This window comes from Aspergillus homomorphus, assembly GCF_003184865.1.
Source record: "Aspergillus homomorphus CBS 101889 unplaced genomic scaffold BO97scaffold_20, whole genome shotgun sequence".
Taxonomy (NCBI): domain Eukaryota; kingdom Fungi; phylum Ascomycota; class Eurotiomycetes; order Eurotiales; family Aspergillaceae; genus Aspergillus; species Aspergillus homomorphus.
In genome coordinates this window covers 486,723-510,473 of record NW_020291906.1, presented here as the reverse complement: position 1 = coordinate 510,473, position 23,751 = coordinate 486,723, and the positions used below count along the sequence as shown (strand labels likewise).

General features: G+C 52.5%; 7 protein-coding genes and 1 non-coding gene across 8 annotated transcripts; 3 read left to right on the top strand and 5 right to left on the bottom strand.

The window, feature by feature from the left end:
* The first annotated feature begins 175 nt into the window (after nucleotides 1-175).
* Nucleotides 176-3,670, top strand: BO97DRAFT_478321 (uncharacterized protein). The gene is made up of 3 exons (XM_025700618.1): nucleotides 176-1,109; nucleotides 1,181-1,944; nucleotides 2,002-3,670. Exons 1-3 carry the CDS (start codon nucleotides 300-302, stop codon nucleotides 3,401-3,403), a joined length of 2,976 nt encoding a protein of 991 aa, XP_025551091.1. The 5' UTR covers nucleotides 176-299; the 3' UTR covers nucleotides 3,404-3,670.
* A 383-nt stretch (nucleotides 3,671-4,053) lies between these two features.
* BO97DRAFT_t158 lies at nucleotides 4,054-4,147 on the bottom strand. Its single transcript has one exon. It is a non-coding gene; the product is annotated as a tRNA-Pro (tRNA).
* Nucleotides 4,148-5,280: 1,133 nt separating this feature from the next.
* On the top strand, nucleotides 5,281-6,390 carry BO97DRAFT_319778 (uncharacterized protein; the record flags this gene model as incomplete). Its single annotated transcript, XM_025691278.1, has 1 exon — nucleotides 5,281-6,390. A coding segment is annotated over one exon (1,110 nt), but the record flags the coding sequence as incomplete, so codon positions are not given.
* Nucleotides 6,391-8,180: 1,790 nt separating this feature from the next.
* On the bottom strand, nucleotides 8,181-11,807 carry BO97DRAFT_414841 (uncharacterized protein; the record flags this gene model as incomplete). The annotated part of the gene is made up of 1 exon (XM_025696360.1): nucleotides 8,181-11,807. One exon carries the CDS (start codon nucleotides 11,805-11,807, stop codon nucleotides 8,181-8,183), a length of 3,627 nt encoding a protein of 1,208 aa, XP_025551089.1.
* Nucleotides 11,808-13,352: 1,545 nt separating this feature from the next.
* Nucleotides 13,353-15,334, bottom strand: BO97DRAFT_470774 (TDT family transporter; the record flags this gene model as incomplete). Its single annotated transcript, XM_025699981.1, has 4 exons — nucleotides 14,835-15,334; nucleotides 14,473-14,769; nucleotides 14,024-14,400; nucleotides 13,353-13,399 (listed from the first exon to the last, which is right to left on the bottom strand). Exons 1-4 carry the CDS (start codon nucleotides 15,185-15,187, stop codon nucleotides 13,353-13,355), a joined length of 1,074 nt encoding a protein of 357 aa, XP_025551088.1. The 5' UTR covers nucleotides 15,188-15,334.
* A 303-nt stretch (nucleotides 15,335-15,637) lies between these two features.
* On the bottom strand, nucleotides 15,638-19,823 carry BO97DRAFT_478319 (uncharacterized protein). Its single transcript, XM_025700617.1, has 6 exons — nucleotides 19,378-19,823; nucleotides 19,155-19,316; nucleotides 19,045-19,101; nucleotides 18,905-18,988; nucleotides 18,104-18,839; nucleotides 15,638-18,042 (listed from the first exon to the last, which is right to left on the bottom strand). Exons 1-6 carry the CDS (start codon nucleotides 19,688-19,690, stop codon nucleotides 15,744-15,746), a joined length of 3,651 nt encoding a protein of 1,216 aa, XP_025551087.1. The 5' UTR covers nucleotides 19,691-19,823; the 3' UTR covers nucleotides 15,638-15,743.
* A 500-nt stretch (nucleotides 19,824-20,323) lies between these two features.
* Nucleotides 20,324-21,891, bottom strand: BO97DRAFT_369896 (alpha/beta-hydrolase). The gene is made up of 4 exons (XM_025692752.1): nucleotides 21,670-21,891; nucleotides 21,510-21,618; nucleotides 21,150-21,450; nucleotides 20,324-21,087 (listed from the first exon to the last, which is right to left on the bottom strand). Exons 1-4 carry the CDS (start codon nucleotides 21,848-21,850, stop codon nucleotides 20,374-20,376), a joined length of 1,305 nt encoding a protein of 434 aa, XP_025551086.1. The 5' UTR covers nucleotides 21,851-21,891; the 3' UTR covers nucleotides 20,324-20,373.
* A 188-nt stretch (nucleotides 21,892-22,079) lies between these two features.
* On the top strand, nucleotides 22,080-23,029 carry BO97DRAFT_405947 (YdcF family protein). The gene has a single exon (XM_025695308.1). The coding sequence runs from the start codon at nucleotides 22,185-22,187 to the stop codon at nucleotides 22,998-23,000; it is 816 nt and encodes a 271-aa protein (XP_025551085.1). The 5' UTR covers nucleotides 22,080-22,184; the 3' UTR covers nucleotides 23,001-23,029.
* The last annotated feature ends 722 nt before the right edge of the window (nucleotides 23,030-23,751 follow it).

The window sequence follows — 23,751 nt, the reverse complement described above, 5'->3', positions numbered from 1 at the left end:
CAGTACATACCATACTTAAAGTGTACTTGGTCCAAAACTACGGTTGAAATCAGGAAGAGACAGAGACAAGAAAGAAATTTGGTAAGGATGCTGCAAGTGGTAGACATGACATCATGGCTGCCGAACTCCCCCACATCACATCTTCTCCCTCTCACAGTCACGTCCTTCCATCAAGCTTCACTGCGCCACCCCCTCTCCCCTTTTTTGTCTCGGTCTTTGTTTCTGTTCTTTCATTCAATCAAGCAGTCCATCGTGGAACTCTCCAATGGGGGACACAACTCCTCCCAACATAACCCATCATGGAGGACTCATCGGGCTCATTTTCCTTTGGCATCTCGCCCCTTAAAGATTCCGATTTCTGTGTTGATAACATTCTCACTACGACCACCTCTTCCACTAATCCCAGCACGAATATCAACACCCCCAGCAGTGGCAGTGTCGGTTTTGGAGGAGAAGGCAGCAGAGGAGGCAGATCAGGAGGGTCAGGAGGCATCAATGACAGTAGAAGTGGGAGCTCGGAATGGTCTTGGGAAATCGCAAGCAATCCCCCGACAGTACCCACGGGCCTGCAACCTACTACTACGGCCTTCTACCCTCCATCTAATTATATTATACAACCACAATCACAACCATCATCATCTGCTGCTGCTGCTGCTGCTGCTCGGCCCCCCACCTACAGGTTCTTCGAACGTCCTCAACAGCAAACTACCTCTCGATCTCGACGATCCCGTCCCGTAGCGCAATACCAATCTTCCTCCTCTTCCCGTGATATCACCGTCGCCGGCCCGTCGAGAGCACCGACTCAAGTAGCCGGCAAGGTAGCTATCCCCCGCCACACCCACGTCGGCAATCGCGTTACGCGGCATCGGTCCCAGCGGGCCTGTGAACCTTGTCGCCAGCGGAAAGTCAAGTGTGCCGGGAACAAGCCCGTATGTCGACAGTGCGCGGACCACAATGTGACCTGCACGTATGTGGAGGTGAAGCGGGTACGCGATCAGAAGCGTCTGGGCTCGTTGTCCAACAAGGTGGATCTGTACGAGCAGCTGTTGCGGGAAATGCATTTGGAAGCCGACGAGCCGACGGCCCGGCGGATCCGGAGGGCTTTAAGGGTGAGTCTTGTCGTTCTGCCTCGGTCTTGGTCCTTTCTGTTGGACAGACAGATATACTAAAAGCGGAGCAGGCACGGGTCATTGATGGGGAAACGGTGGAGATGGATACTGGGTCCGACACCGAGTCCGATGACTCGTCTGTGGGGTCGCTCGATGAGTTGGATATGGTGGATGAGGATTTGAACCGTAATGACCGGGCCGTCGCGACGGGTTTCTTCGGGAAGAATTCCGAAGTGTCCTGGTTGCAGAAGCTGGAGGATGAAGCGGAGCTGCGCAGTCAACAGGTTGAGGAACTTAATGAGGCCGCGGCTGACAGCAAAAGCCGTGCTAAGGGTAAGCAGAAGGAGATGCAGCATCTCCTCATGGTTCCGCAGGCGGCACGGAAACAGGATACGCCCATGGCGGCGACGAACTACTACCTCGATGACCTTGCTATCCCCGCGATGTCTGATGTCGACCCCTATACATTGCCGCCCAAGGACGTGGCGAACCGCCTCTTCAGGTGCTATATGGAGACTGTGCATCCGTCCTTCAATGTCGTCAGCAAGATGTTCTTCGCGTCGCAGTACAAACACTTTGTCATCCAGGGTAATCGACAGATCGAGCCGGGCGACCGCTGGCGAGCAATTCTGAACATGATCTTTGCCATTGGGAGCCGCTACTGTCAATTGGCGTACGGGGAGACCGGGGCTGACTATGATGATGTGGCGTACCTGAATCGGGCACGCAAGCTGACACTGGGCGAGAATATCATCTTCGAGCATGCCAATCTCCAGCAGATCCAGGCGGAGTTCTTGGTGGCGTTCTACTTTTTGTCCATGTGCCAGGTCAACCGGTATGTTCAAAGCTCGTCTGCATTCTGGGGAACTTCAGCACTAACAATCCACTTCAGATCCTTCAAGTTCTCGAGCATGGCCTTTCGGTCAGCCGTCTCGCTGGGGATTAATCTCCGCCTCGAAAATCCTGAGACGTCCCGGGCTGCCAAAGAAGCCCGCACTCGTCTTTGGTGGTCGATCTATCTCTTCGAGCACCTGTTGACGGCCATCACAGGCCGAGTCTCCTGCGTCGGGGAGAGTCTCAGTGCGACACCACTGCCCATCCCGTTCGAGGAGGAGGCCTGGAATAATCCGGAAGTTCGTCCCATACTGGAGGATCCGATTCTCCGGACGAGTCGTCTCAAACTCACTCTCCTTCAATCGGATAAAGAAGCAACGGTTTCCGCATCCTGGCTCGCAAGCTGTGCGCCCAGCCCCTCCCTCTACTTCCACCTCCTCGTAGATCTCTGCAGCATCACGCAAGCCATCATCAACAAAGTATACAGTATCCAAGGCCTGCGCGACCGCGCCAGCCAGGTTGAACAACGCATCCGCAAATTGGATGTCATTCTGAAGATCTGGCTCGGGAAAGTTCCTTCGCCCTACCAGTTCACACCTGGGGACCAGGATGATAGTTTCCATGTTCCTCCAGCCTTCCGCAACCAATACACGCGCGAGCGCACTTCTCTCGCGATCAGCTATTACAGCGCCCGCATCACACTCTGTCGGCCCTGTCTCACCCGCTCCGGTCTCAAATCGGGGTCGATGTCCCTCAAGGAGCCTCCGAATCCTCCGGCTCCAGCCTCATCCACCGATCCCAATAACAACTCTGCGGGACGAGGTGAGTTTCGGAACGAGATGGCCCGCATCTGTGTGCGCTCTGCCTGCTCGTTGCTGTCTGTCCTGCCCGACACTCCCGATCTCCCCTGGTTGACCTCGGTGACCCCGTGGTGGTGCATCCTGCACTATATCATGCAGGCCACGACGGCGATCCTCCTCCACCTCTCCTGCTGGCCGCCGGTCCTACCGTCCACGGGCGGGCAGGCCTTCATCGACACGACAGCCAGCTCTAGCTCCAGCTCCAACCACCAGCCGCCCACGGGCCTAACCGACATGCGCACCATGACCCACCAGATGAAGAAGGGCCTCCGCTGGCTTCACCACCTATCCTTCACCCAGACCGCCGCGCGCCGCGCATTCCGACAATGCCACGGCGTCGTGCGCCGAATCGCCCCGAGCATCGGCATCGATATTAGCGATATCCCAGACGGGAGCGACCTCCCTGTCGAGGAGGAATCCTCGGACCCCTTCGCCGAACAGGACGAGGAGGGCCCCAAGGCGGCCGGGAAGGCGGAGGCAGCGGCGGAGGAGGAAGATGAGGATGATGATTCGGACTCGAACAACATGCGAGTCGATACGCCCACGCACTTCGGTGCGGATGGGGATGATTTTCCGATGGAGAACCCGGCGATGGAGTAGACGTGGGCCCAGTCTACCTGTGTAAATAGATGTGTCGGTTGTGTTGGTTTTAACGTCTGTATGTATTTTAGTTTCGGGATTCTTATTCTGTACCTTATATCAATAGCGATATTGTCTTTTTTGATGGTGCGGCGCTGTTCGGGGTTTAGATTGAGTAGCGTCAGACTGCTTGGTTGATAAATGATGCTGTCGTCCTGCTTTGCTTCAACCTGCTTTAATATGTACTCGTTGTGACTCTGTATGAAATGAGGGATGGGTGGATATAGGGAAATATGAAGTATATAAATTGGTGATAAGAATCGGCTCAAGATTTTTCTCCTCTACCGTCGTCTCTGTCTTCTGATTTTCATGTAGGTTAGATAGAAGATATAACTCTCGGGCTAGTTAGTAGTTTACATCTACAAATGAGATATAAATAAATATAACCGACTAAAACAAAGATATTTCACCCGCAGGGAGTGGGGGCTACTATATATTCCATATTGAGCGTCCATAATAAGTCCGTCCTACGACCAAAAAACACCAAGGCGACCGACCCCCACCCATACAATCAATTCCCCCCAAACAAGAAAGACCCATCATTTGAAGGTAGCAAGCAGCAGCAAGCAAGTCACCCAACCCAAAAAATTTGAACACAAAAAGGATATCAAGGCCCGAGCCGCGGATCGAACGCGGGACCTCTCGCAGATATGCTTGGGGTTTTGAAATCCCTAAGCGAGAATCATACCACTAGACCACCCGGGCTTGTTGATATCATCTGTGTTGAAGTTTGACATTATGATGCTGTGTCTGCGTCAGAGTACGGAGTCAGGGGAAGGGACTGTGTTCGGATATATGTTCCGCCCGTTTGTTGTTCCTTCCGTTTTCAGGTGTTGTTGGTTTTATGTATGTATGTATGTATGTACTGTACTGTACTATACTGTACTGTACTGTGTCGGTTGTCGGTGTCGGTTCACTCAGAAAGGGAAGGGGGTTTTATCTAAGCTTCTTTCGGGAGTTGTATAATTTGTTTCGAAGGTGTACAGTACTTCGCTTATGGATTTTGTATTGGGTTGGTTGCTTTGTTCTAAGTGGATGATGAATGATGGGTTTGGAGCTCGGATGGTCAGCCAGCCCTGGGCTTCATTGAAGAGAGTTCGCGGTGCGATTTGTTGGTTATGGGGAGGAACTATTATTCCTGCTCTATCAAAGGAGTCAAAGAGCAAAAAGTTTTTTACTGTCTGCGTTTCACCAGGGATCGGTTGCGTCCTTGTCGGACTTGTTGGTGTTCAGGGCCGTGTGACGGTGGTGGATCGTGGGGGTGATCGTGAGGCTGCTGTCCGAGATGGCAAGAGTAGGGCTTGTCCTGCCAGGGCTCTCGCGCGAACAGCTGGAGTATATGAGCGAGGCGGGGAGGTCGTGTGTCTGGGGGTAAATAACTCTTCTTATCCATTCTTAATCTATCTCTAGATCTCTTCTCGTGAGAATTGAACCCATTCCTATCTCCATTGCGTGTGTCCGGATAGAAAACACTCCCCATCGTACAGCAGGTTAGGGTTACTTGGGTGATACACGATCATAAACGATCATTGGCATGACGCTGATCGATACACACCCAGAGATGATGGCAGCAGGCAGGCAGGCCATTATACTACGTAGCTATTGTGTAGTTCAGGAACTGGAACGTAGACCCAATGTTGTGACATAATCATGGCGATGATATCTACTGTCTTGACTCATAGGCGGAATTCTCTCTACAACCTCATTCTTCGCCCACAACTTTCAAATCTTCTATACAAAGTCTTCCTCTTCTCACCCATTATTGCCCCAAACTCCCCACCGTCTCACAATCTAAGCCCCCATTCTTAACAGTCATTATGAATGTCTCCACTGGTGCCTCGAACATCAGAACCCGCTTCCTCATCCTCTCAGACACACACGGCAAGCCATTCCCAGAAGAATGGACCACCTACGCCGCCGCCGACGTCGCAATCCACTGCGGCGATCTAACCGACAGCTCGTATCTGCACGAGTTCGAAACCACCCTCCACCACCTGCAGCGACTCCGCGCGCCGCTCAAGCTCGTCATCGCGGGCAACCACGATTTCACCCTCGATGTTCCCGTCTTCCAGCAGAAGGTGAAAGAAGCCGGCTTGGAGAACGAGCTCGACCTCGTGAAGAGAGTTTACGGGGAGTACGGGGAGGCTCGTCGGCTTTTCGATGATACGCCCCAGAAGCAACAGACCGGAGAGATCCACCTCCTAAACGAAGGCCCTCATGCCTTCACCCTCCCCAACGGCGCACGCCTGAACATCTACGCAAGCCCCTACACCCCCTCTTCTTCTTCTTTACTCGGTGACAACGAGACCAGTGGATGGGGCTTCCAGTACCCCCGCCACACAAATACAAGAAACCCCGCCTCCCACGATTTCAACATCACCTCCACAGACAACAACATCGACGTGGTAATCACCCACGGCCCACCGAGGGGGATATTCGATTACACGCTAGCCCGCGAACGAGCCGGCTGCGCTGCTCTCTTCCAGGCAATCGCGCAGACGAGGCCGCGGATGCATTGTTTCGGGCATATTCACGAGGGGTGGGGGGCGATGGTTGCACAGTGGCGCGACCACAGACATCCCAGGAGTGTGGGGATCAGCGATGGCGATGGAGACGACGACAACAGCCAACCGTCAACGCATTTCTCGGCTATCGATCACGGGAAATCGACCATCATTAACAAGCTTTCGAGGCTGATGACGATGATGATGATGAGTCCAGTACCGGGCGTGTCGGGTCGGGTGGAAGTGACGAGTCATTGTGCGGCGGATCCGGTGCCTCTGAGGGTTGGGGAGCAGACGTTGTTTGTTAATGCTGCTGTTGAGGGCACCACCACCACTACCTGCAGCTGCAGCAGCAGCAGCAGCAGCAGCAGCAATGTACCAGAAGAGGATGACGCGCCCCTGCGGCATCCGGTATGGCTGGTTGATCTGGACCTTCCCTTGGCGACCACCACGGCTACATAATTGAAAGTAGGCTACCCCAACTCCCACACCATACCATACATACCATACATATCATACGATATTGGATCGAAGAAGCGAGAGTGTTTTCCGATTATGATTTCATGTAGATGATTGAATTAATCTGCTACTACAAGCAACTTCAGTTTGTCTTTATACCAGGCAACAACAACAACCACCCCCTATGCTTATGAAACCCAATCTCAAATCCATATATACTATACTTCCCAAATCCCCACAATCCGAGCTTCCGCGCAGAACACAAACAAAACCCGGGCTATATGAATATTATTATTATACAACATAAAGTACAAGTGTATCATTTTTTGGGCCCTCGGTTACACTCCATCAGACTCTGAAGGATAAAATGAATGAATGAATGAATGTCTTTTAGGCATGTAACGCGCGCATGTGGCATATAGCAACTGAACATCTCTCACCCAATGCATCTCAATCATCCCTTAGCTAAAAAAATAAAAAAAAAATAAAATCCAGCCGTGGCTTAATTTCAGACTTCCGGCTTGAATTTCATGCGTAGCTTGTGGTATCTTTGCCTTACCCCTAGAACCAACCCGGGCCACCACGTGGCTTCCTTTGCTATAATGGATTTCCGCGTCAGCCACCTAGCGGATAGTCCTGTGTAAACTTTTCTTTCTCTTTGTCTTTTGTTGCTGAACTAGCCCCCCCACCCCCACCCCCCCCTCCCACCCTTTACACAAAGTATCAGGGTGTGAAATTGATTGGTAAGTGATGGATATTGAACTGGGAGGACGTGGTGTTGTCTGGGGGTGTACTTTGTACGCACGTACGTACGTACGGTATGGGATGGAGGTGAGAGGGAGTAGTTAGTTAGTTAGTAGTCTCTGCTGTGGCTCTTTCTCTCTCTCTCTCTCTCTCTCTCTCTCTCTCTCTCTCAAGGCTTCCTCAAGTAAGCCTCCCTATCCGGTATCTTTTCTTGTTGGTTTATTTATCTATTCACAAACCAGTACGTGCCTGTAGGCTCATGGGCGATAGACTCTAGATATTGGACAATTCAAGTATCGTCATCACGAATGAAGGCAGCATCTATAGGACTCTAGTTCGCCAGCAGTGGGATCAGTAGTAGTATCCCCGGGAATTGAATTAACTTTGCCTATATATAGATTGGCAGATCGGCCCAACTCGATTGAATGGAGAACAAGAACGAACATGCATGCATGCATGCATGCAAATCGAATCCTGGACCTAGATCATCTTCCTAGCTCCGAAATCCTGGAAGTGACTCATACTTAAATCAGGTACAATACATTCATTATAACGCCCTGCGACTCTAAATACATGCTTCCAATTCCGAAGCAGGGTGGTTGTGTGGCTCCATGGAAAAAATAAATAAATAAATAAACGGAGAATGCTTCAAACCGGCCAACCGGCAACCGGCCATGACAATCATGTATGCTTCATGGGCTATGGCTATGGCTATGCTATGCTATGCTAAGAGCTACCGCAGAACAGGCTAAAAAACTCATAAAATAGTACCACACGATCAACTGTAAAACCAAACGCAGACCAGTGTAGGCCCTGGCCTATGACATGATCGAGATGTTGATTGCTATGTTTCATCATGTATAAAGATACGAAAGTAGGACAAGCACAGTAAACCATGAAAAAAACCCGAATACAACGCTGAGGATACTTCCAGAAAATAAGTAACGTGGGGAATTAGTTAATAACAGGTAGAATGCGGTGGACATAAGCAGCGTGCATGATGACATGGGGGTGGGAATAATAAAAAGCTGTTACATTTGCTGAGGCATGATATAAGCCCGTTTTCGGGGATCATCGTCCACAGGCGCGCTACGCTTCTGCGACGGATTGAGGGTCATGGAATCGGTAGTTTGAGGCTGGACGTGAGGATGGAGATGGGGATGAAGGTTGAAATGCGGGTGCTGGTGCGCATGTGCTTGCGCTTGCATCTGATGGGCTTGCAGCTGGTGAGCCTGAGGATGATGGGCTTGCAGATGTGTTTGTGGTTGCATTTGTATCGTGCGAGGTGCTTGTGGATGCTGCTGTTGGTGCTGCTGTTGCTGATGCGGTTGGGGTTGAGCTTGCTGTTGCTGTGCCTGCGGTGGTACCTGCTGGGCGTGGTGTTGGGCATGAGCAGCAGCATGAGGCTGATGTGAAGCTTGCATCTGATGCGCCTGCATATGAGGAGACTGGATCTGATGAGCCTGCATGTGCGGAGACTGGATCTGATGAGCCTGCATGTGCGGAGACTGGATCTGATGAGCCTGAAGATGCGGTTGGGGCTTGACCTGCATTTGATGGATTTGGAATTGAGGCTGGACAATGTTCTGGCCATGGTGTTGATGGGGTAGAGGGTGTTGGAGCTGGAACTGATGAAGGTGCTGGTGTTGAGGCTGGGGCTTCGCCTGGGCCTGAGCTTGGACCTTGGGCTGCGGCTGTTGCTGAGCTTGGGGCTGTTGCTGAGGCTGTTGCTGCACCTGTTGTTGCACCTGTTGCTGGCCCTGTTGCTGGCGAGCATGTTGCTGCGCATGCTGTTGTTGGTGAGGATGTTGGGCTTGCTGCTGATGCTGCTGCTGGAGATGAGCATGCTGCTGAACCTGTTGCTGCTGGAGATGAGGATGTTGTTGAGCCTGCTGTTGTAGCGCTTGATGAGCTTGAGGCCGAGCCTGCTGCGGCTGTTGGTGTTGTTGAGGCTGTTGGGGTTGAACTTGCATCAACGGCGCCTGCTGCTGCGGCCGCTGTGGCTGCTGCTGTGGTTGTTGCTGTGGCTGTGTCGATTGTGCCGAAGTCTGACCCGGCTCACCCCCTTGAGCCAGAGCTTTCGCTTGAGCCTCGGCCTCCTCCGCTGCCTTCCGAGCCAAGACATCCGCCTTCCGGGGCCGTCCCCGCGGCCGTCCCGTACCCGGTTTTGACGACGGTTTCTTGGGCGGCCGAGGCTTTGGGGGCTGGTCGCCGGTCACCTCCTTGCGTGGCCGCCCACGACCACGCTTCTGTGGGATGATGGTGCCATCCGCCAAAATGATCGGAGGCAGAGGGGGTAGCTTTGGTCGCTTCTTCTTGGGCGGGGGTGGCGGCAGGGGATTTCCGTCAGGTCCAAGGGCTGGCGGTGGGGGAGGAACAGGAACCGTGATCGGGGTACCATCTGGACCGATGATAGTGGTCATCTCCTGCGGCTTCTTCGGCTTCTTCGGCTTGCGAGGTTTAGGCACCTCCCCGGGAGCGAGCGGCTTGCGCGGGCGACCTCGCTTTTTGGGAGTTTGGACCTCGCCTTGAGAGCTAGGAAGAGCCCCTGCGACAGACCCAGGAATGGCATTAGGGACAGGACCCGGAAGAGCCCCAGAAGGAGCCCCAGGAGCAGCGCCGGCAGCAGCGGCAGTGGCATTGGCATTGACAGTGGCAGCAGAAGCACTAGTAAGAGCAGTGGGAGAGGGTTTGACAGGGCTACTGGTAACAGGCTGTTGTTGACTTGAAGGCCCAAGTTGAGCTTGGAACACGGGGTGAAACTGCCCGTTGATGTGCACCCCGGCAGGGACTGGCGATGCAGCCGGCTTGGACTGTTTCTTCCGTGGTTTACTAGGAGCCTTTTTCTCCACGGCGGAGGCAGATGACTGTGGCGGACGCTGCTGTTGGGGTTTAGTCTGAGGTTGAGTCTGGGTTGGATGAGCCTGTTGTTGTTGTTGTTGTTGTTGTTGTTGTTGTTGCTGCTGCTGCACCTGATGATGCTGAATGAACTGATGTTGCTGCTGCTGCGGTTGTTGTTGCTTGATATTATGTAGCTGTGGCTGCTGTGGCTGCTGCTTGATAGTAGGTTGCGGCTGCTGTGGCTGCTGCTGCTGATATTGCTGTTGCTGTTGCTGGGCTTGCTGCTGCTGCTGTTGATGTTGTTGATGATGATGTTGTTGCTGCTGCTGCTGCTGCTGATGTTGCTGTTGCTGATGCGGTTGTTGATAGTGGTGATGTTGGTAATGATGAAACTGGAGCTGTTGCGGTTGCGACTGAAAGGGTGATCGCTGGGCTTGTTGTTGTTGGAAGCGGGCGTGTTGTTGTTGTTGCTGATAAGTCTGCTGCGTTTGTTGCTGTTGCTGGGCCTGCTGCTGGGCCTGCCGATGGGCGGCTTCCTGCTGGGCTTTACGCTGGGCTTCTTGGGCTTTCAATTGAGCTTCTTGTTGTGCTTTGAGTTGAGCTTCCTGCTGGGCCTTCAACTGGGCTTCCTGAGCTTTTCGCTGAGCCTCTTGCTGAGCCTTCAATTGAGCTTCTTGTTGCGCTTTCAGTTGCGCCTCTTGCTGGGCTTTCAACTGGGCTTCCTCTTGAGCCTTGCGCTGGGCTTCCTGCTGCGCTTTCAGGGCCTCCTGTCTACGCTGCGCCTCTTGCTGGGCTTTGAGGTGCGCTTCTTGCTGAGCTTTCAATTGGGCTTCCTGCTGAGCCTTCAACTGAGCCTCTTGCTGCGCTTTCAGTTGAGCTTCTTCCTGGGCTTTCCGTTGGGCCTCCAACTGCGCCTGTCGTTGCGCTTCCACTTGGGCCTGTCGCTGAGCCTCCTGTTGCGCCTTCAGGTGTGCCTCCTGTTGGGCCTGCCGCTGCGCTTCCTGATGAGCCTGTTGCTGCTGCTGGAACGTTTGCTGCGCATGTTGGTACGGGGACTGCTGGGCTTGGGTTTGATAGGGCGAAGCCTGATGCGGAGACTGCTGATAGTGCGCATGGAATTGCGGCAGCTGCTGAGCCTGAGACTGGTAAGGAGATGCTTGCTGAGTCTGCTGGAAGGGCGACTGATGGAATTGATGGGTGGCTTGGCTCGCCCCGAGCATGGGCGATGCGGCGGCCGGAGTCGGCGTCTGCGCGTTGGGGAGTGAATGGGCGCTCTGGCGATGCTGCTGCAGATGTTGCTGCTGGAGCCGCTCAAGAGACTGCTGGGGCGAGGCGATGCCCATCGAATGGGCATGAGGCGACATGGCGGCCTGCGTGTTCATGGCATGGGTGCGGAAGTTGGCCATGGGATTCATGTTCCGTTGGAGGGACTGCAAGGACAGATAGGGATCCTTCAATTGCCCAATCGAGTCGGCATTCCGGGACAGCAGATCCGAGGAACCCTGGGGAGTGAAGTGTCCGGGGTAGGAACTGAAATGGCCGGCCGTGTTCAGACCGACTAGCGGGCTGGATGAGACTGGGGTCATTTTGCGGGGATCCGGGGAATGGGCGGCTAGATCGGCCTGCGAATGGCCCCGAAGCAGCGTGCTATTGCTGGTGAGTCCGGCGCCATGGTGTGGGTGAGCGGCGGCAGCCGCACCCATAGACGGAGACTGTAGCTGGGGATGTTGTTGCGGATGATGTTGTTGATGCTGGGGATGCGCAGTCTGCTGGGACGCCCGTTGCTGATGGAACGGAAGACCATTATAGCCCATCATCTTCGTTCGGGGAAAGGAATCAGGTATTAGATAATCCCACCACCCCAAGACAATTTGCGTGGCTATTTTAGGTTAGGAACGAACTGGACTGGTGGAGGGTGGTTGTTGATATCGAATCCACCCAAAGCAGAAGAAGAGGAGGAGGAATAATGATAATAGTAATAATAATAATAATAATAATAATGAAAAAGAATAAAAAATAATTGTGAAAATACTGGGGAAGGCGGAGAACATGTGACCACGGGAAGTGCAGGAAGTGGCGAAATGGGTTAAGAGTGGGAAGGCGGAGAGTGGGAGGAAAAGAGAGGGAGGGTGAGTGAGAGTGAGAGTGAGAGTGAGAGTGAGAGTAACTTGGACTTGGCTGGACTGGGACTTGGGACTGACACGGGAAAAGGACTGACCTCATTCACGTACTCACTACACTCACTCACTCAACACACACACACCGGGGGGCGGCCCTGGAGGGGTGGCGAAAAAGCCAATTCGAGACCAAACTCCACCACACCGGTTGATTCTCTCTTCGTTGATCACGGAGGAGGGGGGGAAGAATCGGAAACCGGATGAGCAGCAAGAACCTTGGACCGTAACAACCAGCAGATACACAATCGGAACAGTTGACGACGACAGACAGACAGACCGACAGACAGCAGAGACAGACACGCGCACGGGGGCGCGTCTGCAACTCTCTCTATTTTTTTTTCCCCTCTGGACTGGGGAGGGAAAATGAGAAAAGGCGGCGTTGCAGTGAGTGAGAAACAATTCCAAGTCGGAACAAGCAACGATCCCGGCTCGATTCCCAATCCGGAAGCGACAAGAAAGCGTGACGCCAGGGAAGCCTCAGGCAATTAGGCAACCAGGCTACCAGGCTGCCGCTGCTGCTGCTGCTGCTGCTGTCAGGCAAACACCCTTCGATATTCAGGCTAACCACAAACAACACCAAACTCGCCCCAGTAGAATCACGGCGGGTCCAGAAAGACCAGACGCGCAGTTGGTTGGGGCAGGGAAAAGAAAAAAAGTGAGAGCTGAAAAAAAGGGGGAAAGAGAAAGAAAGAGAGAAAAACAAAGGGAATGCCCAACAAGCAATGCAAGGTGCGAACAACCCACTCTTCCACACACACACACACACAGAGAGAGAGAGAGAGAGAGAATAGAACAGAGAAACCCTCAAATTCAACAGAGCAACATAGAAAAGGAACTCACCAAGCACTTCAAGATTGTCAATAGACTGGGGGAGAGATACTTGGATCGTGAAGTCTGGAGAAGGTCGCGCGCGATGATTTGTTTGGGATGGTGGATGGAACTCCGTCCCTTTTTTTTTATTTTATTAAATTTTAAATTTTTAGTTTTCCTGATTTTTTCCTTATATATTATTTTTTTTTTCTCTCTGGGGGGAATTTTGGGCCTTCCGATTTTTTGGGGGGAAGGGTTTTATTTGGGGTGGGCAGACACGTGATCTGGACCAGTCACAGCCACGGATTCGTGTCGAGCGGGCACTGGTCGGGCACAACCCGAGAATGACGACACAAACTGACTGATAGTAAGTACTCAGTCATGATCTATCTGACAGCCTCGATGAGAGAACTGAATTGCATCTGAACAGAATTACAGATGTACCCTCGCAATCAACAACCCGGGTCAACAAACCCCTCATCCTGCCAGCTTAGAGTAGTGTCTATCTCTGGTTCCCCGCGCGATACGACCGCGATCTATTATGATCTGGTTCCCGCTACGAAAGGGTGGGAGAAAAAAAATAAATAATAATAAATAATCCCACCCAAAAATACCACAACACAAAATCATTTTTTTATGTCCAAAAAAGAAAAATCAATAAATATGTCACCCAAAATAATTAATCGACCCCAGAATTGATCAGAACAGGAACCGCATAGTGTGTCGGTCCACCTATCAAGACCCATTCTGCCATTTAAGCTTATTTCGCCCACCCATGCTATGCTGATGCTGTACTGTACCTGAGGGGTTTCGCGTGCAGCCTGGATACGGGAACTGGCACAAGACGTGGTATGATGACCAGGATAAATTCTACTAAATAGTATTTATGGAGCGCCTCTTCACCTAGTATACAGTATACCTGAACCCTCGTCCTCCCACTATCCCTACAAACGCGAAAAAAATAAATTAAGCAGCCTTCCCCCCATCCTCATCTCCCCGAGTTGTCCCCTCCGAGTCCTCCTCTTTAGCCTTCAAATCCGCCAAACAAGGCGCAAAGAACAACCTCCCAGACACGGCCCCCTTCAACGTCCCCACGCCCACAACGCCCCACAAAACAACCACACACAACGACACAATCGTACCCAGCACACGGAAAAAACTCGACGGCAACTCCTTGCCCAGCTGGCAGGTACTGGTGGCGAACACGCCCAGCGGGAACGTGAACCCCCACCAGCCAATATTAAACGGGAATTTGCGGCACCGCGCGATGGACGCGATCGCCAGGAAGAGCCACACCAGCCCGAACGCCCAGAGGATGAGACCGACCAGGAACCCCATCGTGTAGAAGATGGGACCGGCCTCAGACTCCAGCGTGTGGGTTTGCGGGAAGATGGTCTGCGCTGCGCTGCCGAGTTTCATGATGCTGTTGTTGTCGTTGGGGGTTAGTTCGAGCGCTCTTCTTGGGTTGGCGGAACGAATGGGGGAGGGAACGTACCCGAATCCGCCCTGCCCTAACGGGCCCAGGGGTAAGAACACGCTCACGATCACGGCTTTGGGCGGTATTTTGTGCAGGGTCAGTCGTTGGAGGTAGATTACCATGACCATCAGGGCTAGGGGTAGACCGATGCCCCACAGGATGTAGCTCACGATGACCGTCCAGAGGGCGTGTTGCGCGTTGGGCAAGACGCCGGCCACGATGGCGCCGGACGAGGCCGCTACGATGCAGCTGACGATCGGAAGGAGCCACACGGCTGTCATGGACGAGAGCTGGGTCTCGCCTCCGTGGGCCATTCTGGTTGTGTGATGTGAGCGCCGCTCTTCGGAGTTGAAGGAGTGTAAAATGGAGCGCATGCTTACAGAAGAAATGGCAACGACAATGCGGTGACGACAGAAAACACGGCATCGAAAATCCACAGCCCCCAGGCAAAGTTCCTGGTCCACTCCCCCCAGGCTGGAACACACACGAAGCAGAACATGTTGATGATGGTGGCGAATCCCATCGGAAAGGTGCCGATGAACATCGACTGCACGGGATGTTTGATCATCGCGAAGAAGATCTCCGGGTACAGCGTGTACCGCAGAAGGCTAATGATACATCCCGTAACAAAGAGTAGCACATTCAGCGCGAAGATCACGACGGAGATCCAGTAGAGCCAGTGGCCGTTGTACGGTAGAGTGTTCAAGAGGATGGACACGATTCCTGTGCCCATGGTGACTGAAAACCATCTAGTCCCATGTTAGCTCTTGGAGTTCATACGAGCAGCAAGCTTGTCCATACGATGGGGTAAAATGACGGACTACCCTCCGCCAGCCCACCTCATGCTTGGAGGGCTCAGCGGGGGCAGGACTGTTGTTGGCACTGGCCATAATTGTGGTCCTTCGAAAGGATCCTGGATAGTAGCGGACACGGAAGCGGCGGATCGTCACGACTCGAGATACCGACCGGATTTGTTCCTGGATAATTACTCAGATATATACTGCGATCGGAACTAGAATCCGCCAAGAATGCAGGGATTAATATGAGAGCTTCGAGAACATGAGTCACGCGTTCACATCTCGTCCGAGGATGACGGTTGAGTGCCCATTCGGCCGAATAAAGAATCGATGACGGCTACACTCGGCGACCTGGCGGCTTTTCGGCAACTCGGCCAATGAACAACCACGTTATAGCTTCTGACTACATACACATACCGATTAGATATTGAGAGCTTCGCTCCTTGACAACCACATACCACTCACCGAAGGTTTGATGCAAGGGATCGGCATTCAGTTCCAGCTAGAGCTGTACGAGCTGCCGCTATCGTACGAGCTGCTTCCTCCATAAGAACTGCTCGAGCCACTGTCATAAGAACTGCTCGAACCACTGCTATACGAGCTGCTTCCTCCCCCAGAGCTGCCACTGTAAGAATTACTCCCGCCGTATGAGCTAGTCGAACTGCTACCGTGATGGCTGCTCCCGCTGTTGGAGTTGATGAGAGACTCGACCCAGCCTCCTTGATAGCCACCACCACTTGATGAACGGCCTCCCCCATAGGAACTGGACCTCCCTCCACCTGATGTCGAGTGGCTGCCGCCCGTATCACCTGAATGGCCGTACCCGGAGGAAGCCAAACTCGACGTGCTGTGCTCGGAATCAGCATGCCCCCCTCGTTTTCCAGCGGATCGTCCCCCGCTAGAATTGGTCTTCCAGGAGTGTTCAACATGGCCGGGATGTTGGTACTTGGAGTGACCCTTCCATGAGGTGAAATCTGAACCGTACCGGTAGGAGGCTCGGAGCCCACCGTCGTCAACACCAGACTGGTTCTTCTTGGATGAGTCGTCCTGAGCATCCGCTGACCGGATTTCGGCCTTATCTGCGCTCTGAGTGCTTGACTGAGTATCTCGTCCATGGCCAGCTCCGTCAGAGATCTTGCCTGGATGGATGGTATCCCAGTGGGCCGTGTCCCGGTGGTCTTGCCGAGATGACTGATTATCTTTGGCAGGCCCAGCAGGAGCCCCAGCAGTGTTTTGGCTATCGTCATACTTGTTGTCATTGATTGCGGAGACACCATTGGAAGAATGCGACGGGTGTGCCTCCCCCCCCAGATCCGAGCTAGGTTGGAACCGAGAGTCGGGGTCTTCATCGTCATGGGTGGGGTGAGCAGAGGCGTCATTCCCGCTGCCACGGCAAGTATCATTGCCATGTAAGCGCTCGATATCGTACAGAACGCCCTCGAAGCCCCAGAATTTTCCACCGGCTGGCTCATTCTCCGCAGTACTATCGCCGGGTAAGGAGAATCTCCCGCCAGCGGAGCCACCGAAATCTGATCTCCTAGCCCGCTCATTGCGTAACACTTCATATTCCTCAATCTGCTCGGCTCGCGGCCGTGATGCCCACTTGGCGAGGAAGTAATGACTGTAAGTTCCAGCCTCGTAATAATGGCTATATGGCTGAGCTCGATGAATCCCTCCCAATTTCACCCTGGTGAGTGAAGGGTCTGCCTGTCGGAGGCCCTTCTCCGCAGAGTGCAGCCATCGAGTCCCCTGCACAAATTTCTTGCTCTTAGCCATGGCTGCCGCCCCTCGATTCAGAAAAGAAAGAGCTGTGAGCACGGTAAGACGGTCGCGCATCCAAGACCCATCATTCTTTCCCCAACTGCCTGAATTCGCCGTGGCGTACATCTGCGGGGTCCGGTGAAGGTGCAGCGCAATTATCGACCAAGCATCGAATGGGAATGCCCATATGTGCTTAGCGAGATTGCAAGAGCCGCAGAACTTGGGGTGTCGTTGCTGATATGCTTCGGTGCAATCCCAGGGAAAGAGATCCTGATACTTGTACAATGTACCGCCAAATGCACCCCAGTCGTACCAGTACTCCTGAAGCGTGTCGAGGACATCGGCCTCATCGTGTCGACCAAAGTGAAAGCGAAGAAGATACTCTTCAGTCAGTCCGCTGGGAACATCGTACTTCGTGCGGACCCGATTCCGTAGATAGCCCTCCTGCGGACACACGAAGCTCATAAGATACAGCGGTGATGCGGCGCTCGCATTTTGACATGCCGAAGTTGTGTCGAAAAGAGGCTCAAAAGTGCTCATGTCAATGAGGGAGTTGCAGAAAGTCTGGCAATTGTTACTGATCGCGCTCCAGGTGATGGTGGTATTTGGATCGAGTAATTTCTGCGCAATCCTCTGCAAATAGACATTGGCCCTTGGCTCAAGAAGAGCTTTGAGCTTGTCCATTATCTGTTGCAGCGCAGCATCAAGCCTTTTACGCTGGTCTTTGGCGGGGAGCCCCGGATGGTCGAAATATCCACGACTAGCCGCCACGATGAGCCATATAATCTCAGACTCTTGCTCCGCATGAGAAGATCCAGAAAGAGCACTCGTGAATGGCACCCCGACCACCTGCTTCATGATAGCTTTGTATCTTTTGGGATTCCCAACTGGGCGCTGCTGCCGCCAAAGGCGCCTATTAGGCTCGCCGCCGATAGCCAAACTAGGATGGCGGGAGGTTAGGCTTCCAGAACTAGGCTTCTCCTGGAATATAGGCAGCTCTCGAATCGTAACCAAGGCGCCTTTCTTGGTACTGCAATTGCGCTTAGTGTGTTTTCTGGAAATATGCTTGACCGATTGAGGTATATACTCACTGTGCAACCCCATTTTCTATGACCAGAGGCCCAACCCGTAAAGCCATGTGAACATTGCCGAAAGGGTACTGCTGGGCAAATTGACGGAAGAAAAGGGGGATATCATCATCCGCTCTGGCTTCCTTCGCTGAAGCGATGTTCGAGTCCTGGTCATGTGCGAGGGAATTCCTCTTTCCCGAGTCTGTCCGTAAGGGTAGCTGCGCCGCCTTGGGGTCTTTTCTCAGCGTCACTTTCTTGGGTGGCTTATGCTCCCCATCTCGGGCCCGCCCATTCACTTTTGGCCCTGACCCATGGGGTTTCTTGTCTTCTTCCATGTGGTCGCGGACTGTAGACTGTAGACCATCATACTTCGCAAGGGCGACTCGAGTATTGAGTTCTAGTATCTTGCATCTCTTAGTGAAGGGGGCTGAGACGTGGTTGTCTTCTTTTGAGATGGGAAAAAAGCCACGCGGAAGTCCTTTGCTGTCAAGGCGAGAGATGTGTAAACAACGACACAAATTTCGGCTCAATTCAGGAGTAATGGTTTCCGCGAGGATGCAATGCTTGTATACTTTGGTATATTGTTCTCTGCCAAAATCGCTTCTTCGGTAGCAGTCCTCGCACACGGTTCGTTGATTCGCAGGATCCAGTTTCACATCCTTGGTAAACATACTACCTCGGATAATGCTGGTGCAATCTGAGCACTTCAGAGGCTCGAATTGGGCATTCCAGTTGCCGTCAAAGCCAGAAAAAGTGACTACAGATCATGTTAGACTGTTGCTCTGGTCCTCACAGATAGGACCTTGGGCGGTTGACTCATACGTTGAGGAATGGCAGGTCGTGCCCAGAAGCCAAGGTCTTCCAACGGTGGACGGTGCTCGATCAATTTGTCCATATCGAGGAATCCTGCGCAAGCCTAAGGTCAATTGAATTACTGCTAGACTGGAACAGGTTGGACTCACCCACTGCTTGTAGGAGGATACGTGCTCGCTCTTGAATAGCGGAAGATGATACAATGTCTTCAGAAGATTTTGTCAGCTCTGACCGGAGGAAGCAGACATTGACTACCGACTTTCTGTATTCCTCCGAACTTCGTTCTTAGTTTCAATATTGCTGCGCTGATATTCAGTCTGCTCGGCTTGCGCCTTCAGTAAAGCCTCCTTGACTTCAGTATTGCTCATAGTAGAGAACAAGGTCTTTTTCTGGCTGGCTGCCTTTGCGGCTTTATCATCTCCTACATCGACAGAACAGATCAGAACAAATCTTCATCCTGGAGGAGGCTCGAGCAACGCTACCATATCGCCTCGCGAACGCGCGCGTCTCCTGACTGACTTGGTCGATGAACGTCTCAAAGCCGTGTACTTCATTGTCGTGCTCATCTTCCACTGTCACGTCTGTGAACTCTGGTTGTTGCCAGATATTTAAAGTGCGTATGATGTTTTCTAGTTCGAGTTTCACGCCATACCAGTACAGACTTTCCAGCTCTGACAGTAAATGCTCATTGGCGGGCCCTATCGATTTCCACGGGGTTCTGGCGGCATTGGTTATGTTTGGAAGTGAGGATCGCTCGAAACGGTGCTTGAGACGGAGCCCGCTCAAGCAAGACATAGCTGTTGCTGCAGCAAGGACGGTATGTTGGTGAGAGGTAAGATCAAGGGGTAGATAATGATTCAGGATACCCACAGTCCCGAGACATGATAAGATCGAGTAAATAGCCACAGCTCGGTGCCTGAGTTATGTGCTGCCTGCGGAGTAAGTTCTGTTGCCAGGGTACAAGGCCGAGAAATACGAGGATCGCCAAGGCCAGGCACCGGCCTTGTGGTTAAAGCCCGGCGAGTCCGAGGCTGTGCAAAAGTGAGGCTGGGATGCCCAGAGCTTACCGAGACCAATTTGGCTGGGCATACATTAGTTTTGAAGTGGTCTGCTGATGACTGAAGCCTGCTTCTCAAATGCGGTCCTATTAGCTAGAATGGAATCTCGTTCGAATCAGTCTAATCAGCCATTCCAAATCCATGTTCACCACTGGTAGAATGTACTGCACATACAATACAATTCAACAGGCAAAGAATACCGTAGTTGCTTATCGGATTATTCGTTTGTAACCCAAGCTCGCCAGATCCGACATAAACAGAGGTTGTCTGACGTCAGTCAAAATCAGTTTGGCGAGCTTGGTTTGGTCCTTATCCCGGTGTTCCCCGTTTGAAAGGCTCGAATGGTATATGCATAATTGTCTTATTCAAGGTCTCGTAGTTGAAGGCATCTAATATTCACTCATGAAGCCATCCAGTTTCTCAATTAGCCCGACCAACCGTAAGTTGTCCTACTGTTTGCGCATAGTATTTCCTCATATGTACGGAAAGACGACAGAATAGTAATCTATCAAACTCCTCGCGTGATACTTGAGCTGCATGTAACTGAAGGAACTGTTCATGAGAGCTCTCCAGTCGCATGAACAGAATGATCCGAGGCCCAACATGGCAATAAAGAGAACGAGGCAACGGCCAGAAGTCTTCGGAGGACCCGGATATCGAACCAGAGCCTTGCTTGCGAGAATCTTCCGTATTGGAAGCGACGGATGTCTGATCGTCGCTTGCTCGTATTAAGTCAAGCAAAGAGAGAATATAGCTCTTATCTGCCCTAGTGACAAGGTCGAACTCGTTGATGAGGTTCATGCATAGATGAGTAGGCAGTCTCTGGTGGTTGATGCTGTCCATCAACGGCAACGTTACTACCGGTGGAGCGCCAAATGTAATGCATGAAAAGTGCGTCGCGAGCTGGGGGTTTGCTTGTGAGATGTAATGGAGGAATAACAGCGAGGCCACGGCGCCCCCCGCAGAATGGCCGGTGAACAGAACGTGGCCGCCATGTTCAGCGTGAAGACGACTATAGGCCTCTATTCTTTCGGAGACAATAGATCTCAGGGCAATAGCGCTGTGTAAGAATCCTGAATGGGCTTCCAGCTTCTTCTGCGCTGACTCTTTCCCGGATAGGAACTGCGTGATATCCTAGAACATGCAAATGTCAAGATGATGGTCATCTGCAGTGCGGATACAATTCGTTGACTTACAATAAATTTACCTGCATCTTGTGGTCTGCTATTGATGTTGACTATGTGATCTACGGTACTAGCAGTACCTCTGATCGCGATGACCAACACAGGCGGGAGACCATCTTTGTTTGACGTATCCTTCGACTCGACCGTTGTAAAAGTGGCAGCCTTGACAGTCCCATTGATAGAAGGCATGACCACATGGTCATGCTTGAGTACACAATCTTGGAGAGTGCGTGGGAGGCTGGCAGGCACGGGGTTGTAAGACTCGCTCGCGCAATCCCATGCGAGCGATATAAAGCGAGCTTGTTCCCGAGAGCTTGAATTCCATTAGTGGACGCACTTTTGTCTCAAAGGAAAAGACAGATCTGGTCACACCAAGTCCACTTTACGTCGCATTGCTCAGGGGTGAGCTGTGAGTTCTCATACTTAGATGCTTCATCATCTAAGCGCGCGACCAGAGCCCGTGCCTGGGCATTGAGGTTTCCTTGGGAAGGTATTAGCGGTGAGCACGATCCGGTCAGGTTTGGGTAGCCACCATCGAGGTCAATGTCCTTGAGCGAGGTACCAAGAACATTTGATAGCTCTGCAGCAGCAGCCGAGGCACCCTGTGAGTTGTCGACGGAAGCGATCCCTGACGCTGGAGGAGCTGCAGAGGCGCGTAGAGCGGATGCGGTTGAATGTGGATGGGCTCTGACTAGTTTGAGCAGTCTTTTCATCTTGATCAATCGGTGGGTTTGTCAGTTGAGCACAAGTAGTAGTTCCACCAAGCCGAAGAGGGTGAACATTTAGTAACTGCTCACTCTACTAAGCACTGCTCAGCTGATCCCGACCTAGAAGCCTGAAGTGTAAGGCACCAAATCGGCTCCATCTGCCATCCGTTCATCCACTTCCTCAGGCTCCAAGGCTCTCAGTCCAGTTTCCCGTCTCCATTTCCCCATCCCGTCCCATTTATTCCACGGCAGAACTTTGATCGAGAAACACGATCAATTCTAAGCAGTCATTGAGCTATCCCTAAACATTCTATTCAATTCACTGGCACTCGTGCATAAAATGTCAACCATCGACCCTCAAGACATCAACCTGATTTCCACTTTCCTCGCCCACGAGCAATTCCCCGCAGCACAGCCGCCCCCCCATGCAGTCGACTGCATTGTGATCTGCGTGTCCGCCATCCTTTACCAGGCCGAAGCGGTGTTCACATTCCTCGCTGCAAACCCGCACGCCACCAAGACCCTGGTCTTCTGCGGCGGGATTGGCCACTCAACCCCTTACCTCTATGAGGCCGTGTCGAACAACCCCAAGTACGCGCACCTTGCACCAGAAATTCAAGGCCAGCCGGAAGCCCGCGTGCTTCACACCATCTTCACCAAATGTTTCGAGGCTGTGGCCTCGGGCTTCCGGAAGGCTGGGGGCAACCTTCTGGTTGAGGACCAGTCCACGAATTGCGGACAGAACGCGATAGACACGAGGCGCCTGCTGGAAAGGAACGCCATCCCGGCACCTAATTCCGTAATTATCGTTCAGGATCCCACCATGGCCCGAAGGACGATTGCCTCATTCGTCAAGGCCTTTAAGCCGTCCACCCCGGATCTATTAAGCTGGCCAATCATAGTGCCCCGGGTCAGCTTGCAGGAGAACAATGAGTTGGCGTACGATGTAGAGGGAATCCCTGCAGAGAGCTTGTGGACGATTCCTCGCTTTCTAGGACTATTGATGGGTGAAATACCGCGGTTGAGAGATGATGAGCACGGCTATGGGCCTCGGGGTAAAGGGTTCATCGATCACGTCGATATTCCTCAGGACGTTGAGAGAGCGTTTCATGGCTTGGAACACGGGATGCTAAGATCGGAACTAGCCAAGAGATAACCGTGATTGGTCCAGCTCGGCCTATGCACACTGTCTTTCGATTATGTGAACTCTATAGTATCAAAAATTGGACTGTACCTTACTACAAGCCTAACGAGTCAAGTGCCTTCGGGGGGTGACCATGAGGATGACATAACGTATGGCTCGGCTATTGCGATGTGAGACAAAGACATCCAAGCCTGACCTTTGCTCAAGCTTTAAGAGTTCTTAGCGTTGGCAAGATGCTGCTGGGCCGTCTTGGTAGGGCCTGAGCGCAGGGTGCGACACGAATGGACGTATCTTGCGCGACCTGTATAGTCGGGGGTCACTCACCCGACAGCTGCTTTCTCCATGATCTCGTGTTTCATGCTCGCATCAAATCAATCCGGAGTCTCAGGGCAGAAGCTTTGTGGTTTTTGCTTACTGCACGCATCACCCCGCTGCACGTACCCCGCAAAGTCGTCAGGCGATGGCTTCATGTCCATCAATTGCGGAGATGAACCCTCTAGCCGCCCCTGGAACTAACTCCTTCGACTCGAGCTCTATTGATCTATTGATCCGGGGGATGATCAGCGTCCCAAGCCCCGAGACGAATGCTCAAGTAGTGCTGACACTGGCTTGCGTGGCGGTAGAATCAATCATAATTCTCCATGAATAAGGATGGACTAGGCGTTGAAGCCTTGACGAAGAAGCTTGACTTCGGTACCTTCACTGGTCTTGCTAGCGAAAACAGCAGAGATCATCGTCGGAAAGGGGTTCTGACACTCAATGT

Coding starts and splice junctions, on each gene's coding strand:
- BO97DRAFT_478321 (XM_025700618.1), top strand. CDS start 300: ATGGAGGACTCATCGGGCTCATTTTCCTTTGGCATCTCGCCCCTTAAA. Junction 1,110..1,180: donor GGATCCGGAGGGCTTTAAGG/GTGAGTCTTGTC, acceptor AAAGCGGAGCAG/GCACGGGTCATTGATGGGGA. Junction 1,945..2,001: donor TCCATGTGCCAGGTCAACCG/GTATGTTCAAAG, acceptor AATCCACTTCAG/ATCCTTCAAGTTCTCGAGCA.
- BO97DRAFT_369896 (XM_025692752.1), bottom strand. CDS start 21,850: ATGAAAAGACTGCTCAAACTAGTCAGAGCCCATCCACATTCAACCGCA. Junction 21,451..21,509: donor TGCGACGTAAAGTGGACTTG/GTGTGACCAGAT, acceptor ATGGAATTCAAG/CTCTCGGGAACAAGCTCGCT. Junction 21,088..21,149: donor AAGATGCAGGTAAATTTATT/GTAAGTCAACGA, acceptor TGCATGTTCTAG/GATATCACGCAGTTCCTATC.
- BO97DRAFT_405947 (XM_025695308.1), top strand. CDS start 22,185: ATGTCAACCATCGACCCTCAAGACATCAACCTGATTTCCACTTTCCTC.
- BO97DRAFT_478319 (XM_025700617.1), bottom strand. CDS start 19,690: ATGTCTTGCTTGAGCGGGCTCCGTCTCAAGCACCGTTTCGAGCGATCC. Junction 19,317..19,377: donor CGCGTTCGCGAGGCGATATG/GTAGCGTTGCTC, acceptor CTGTCGATGTAG/GAGATGATAAAGCCGCAAAG. Junction 19,102..19,154: donor AGTTCGGAGGAATACAGAAA/GTCGGTAGTCAA, acceptor AATCTTCTGAAG/ACATTGTATCATCTTCCGCT.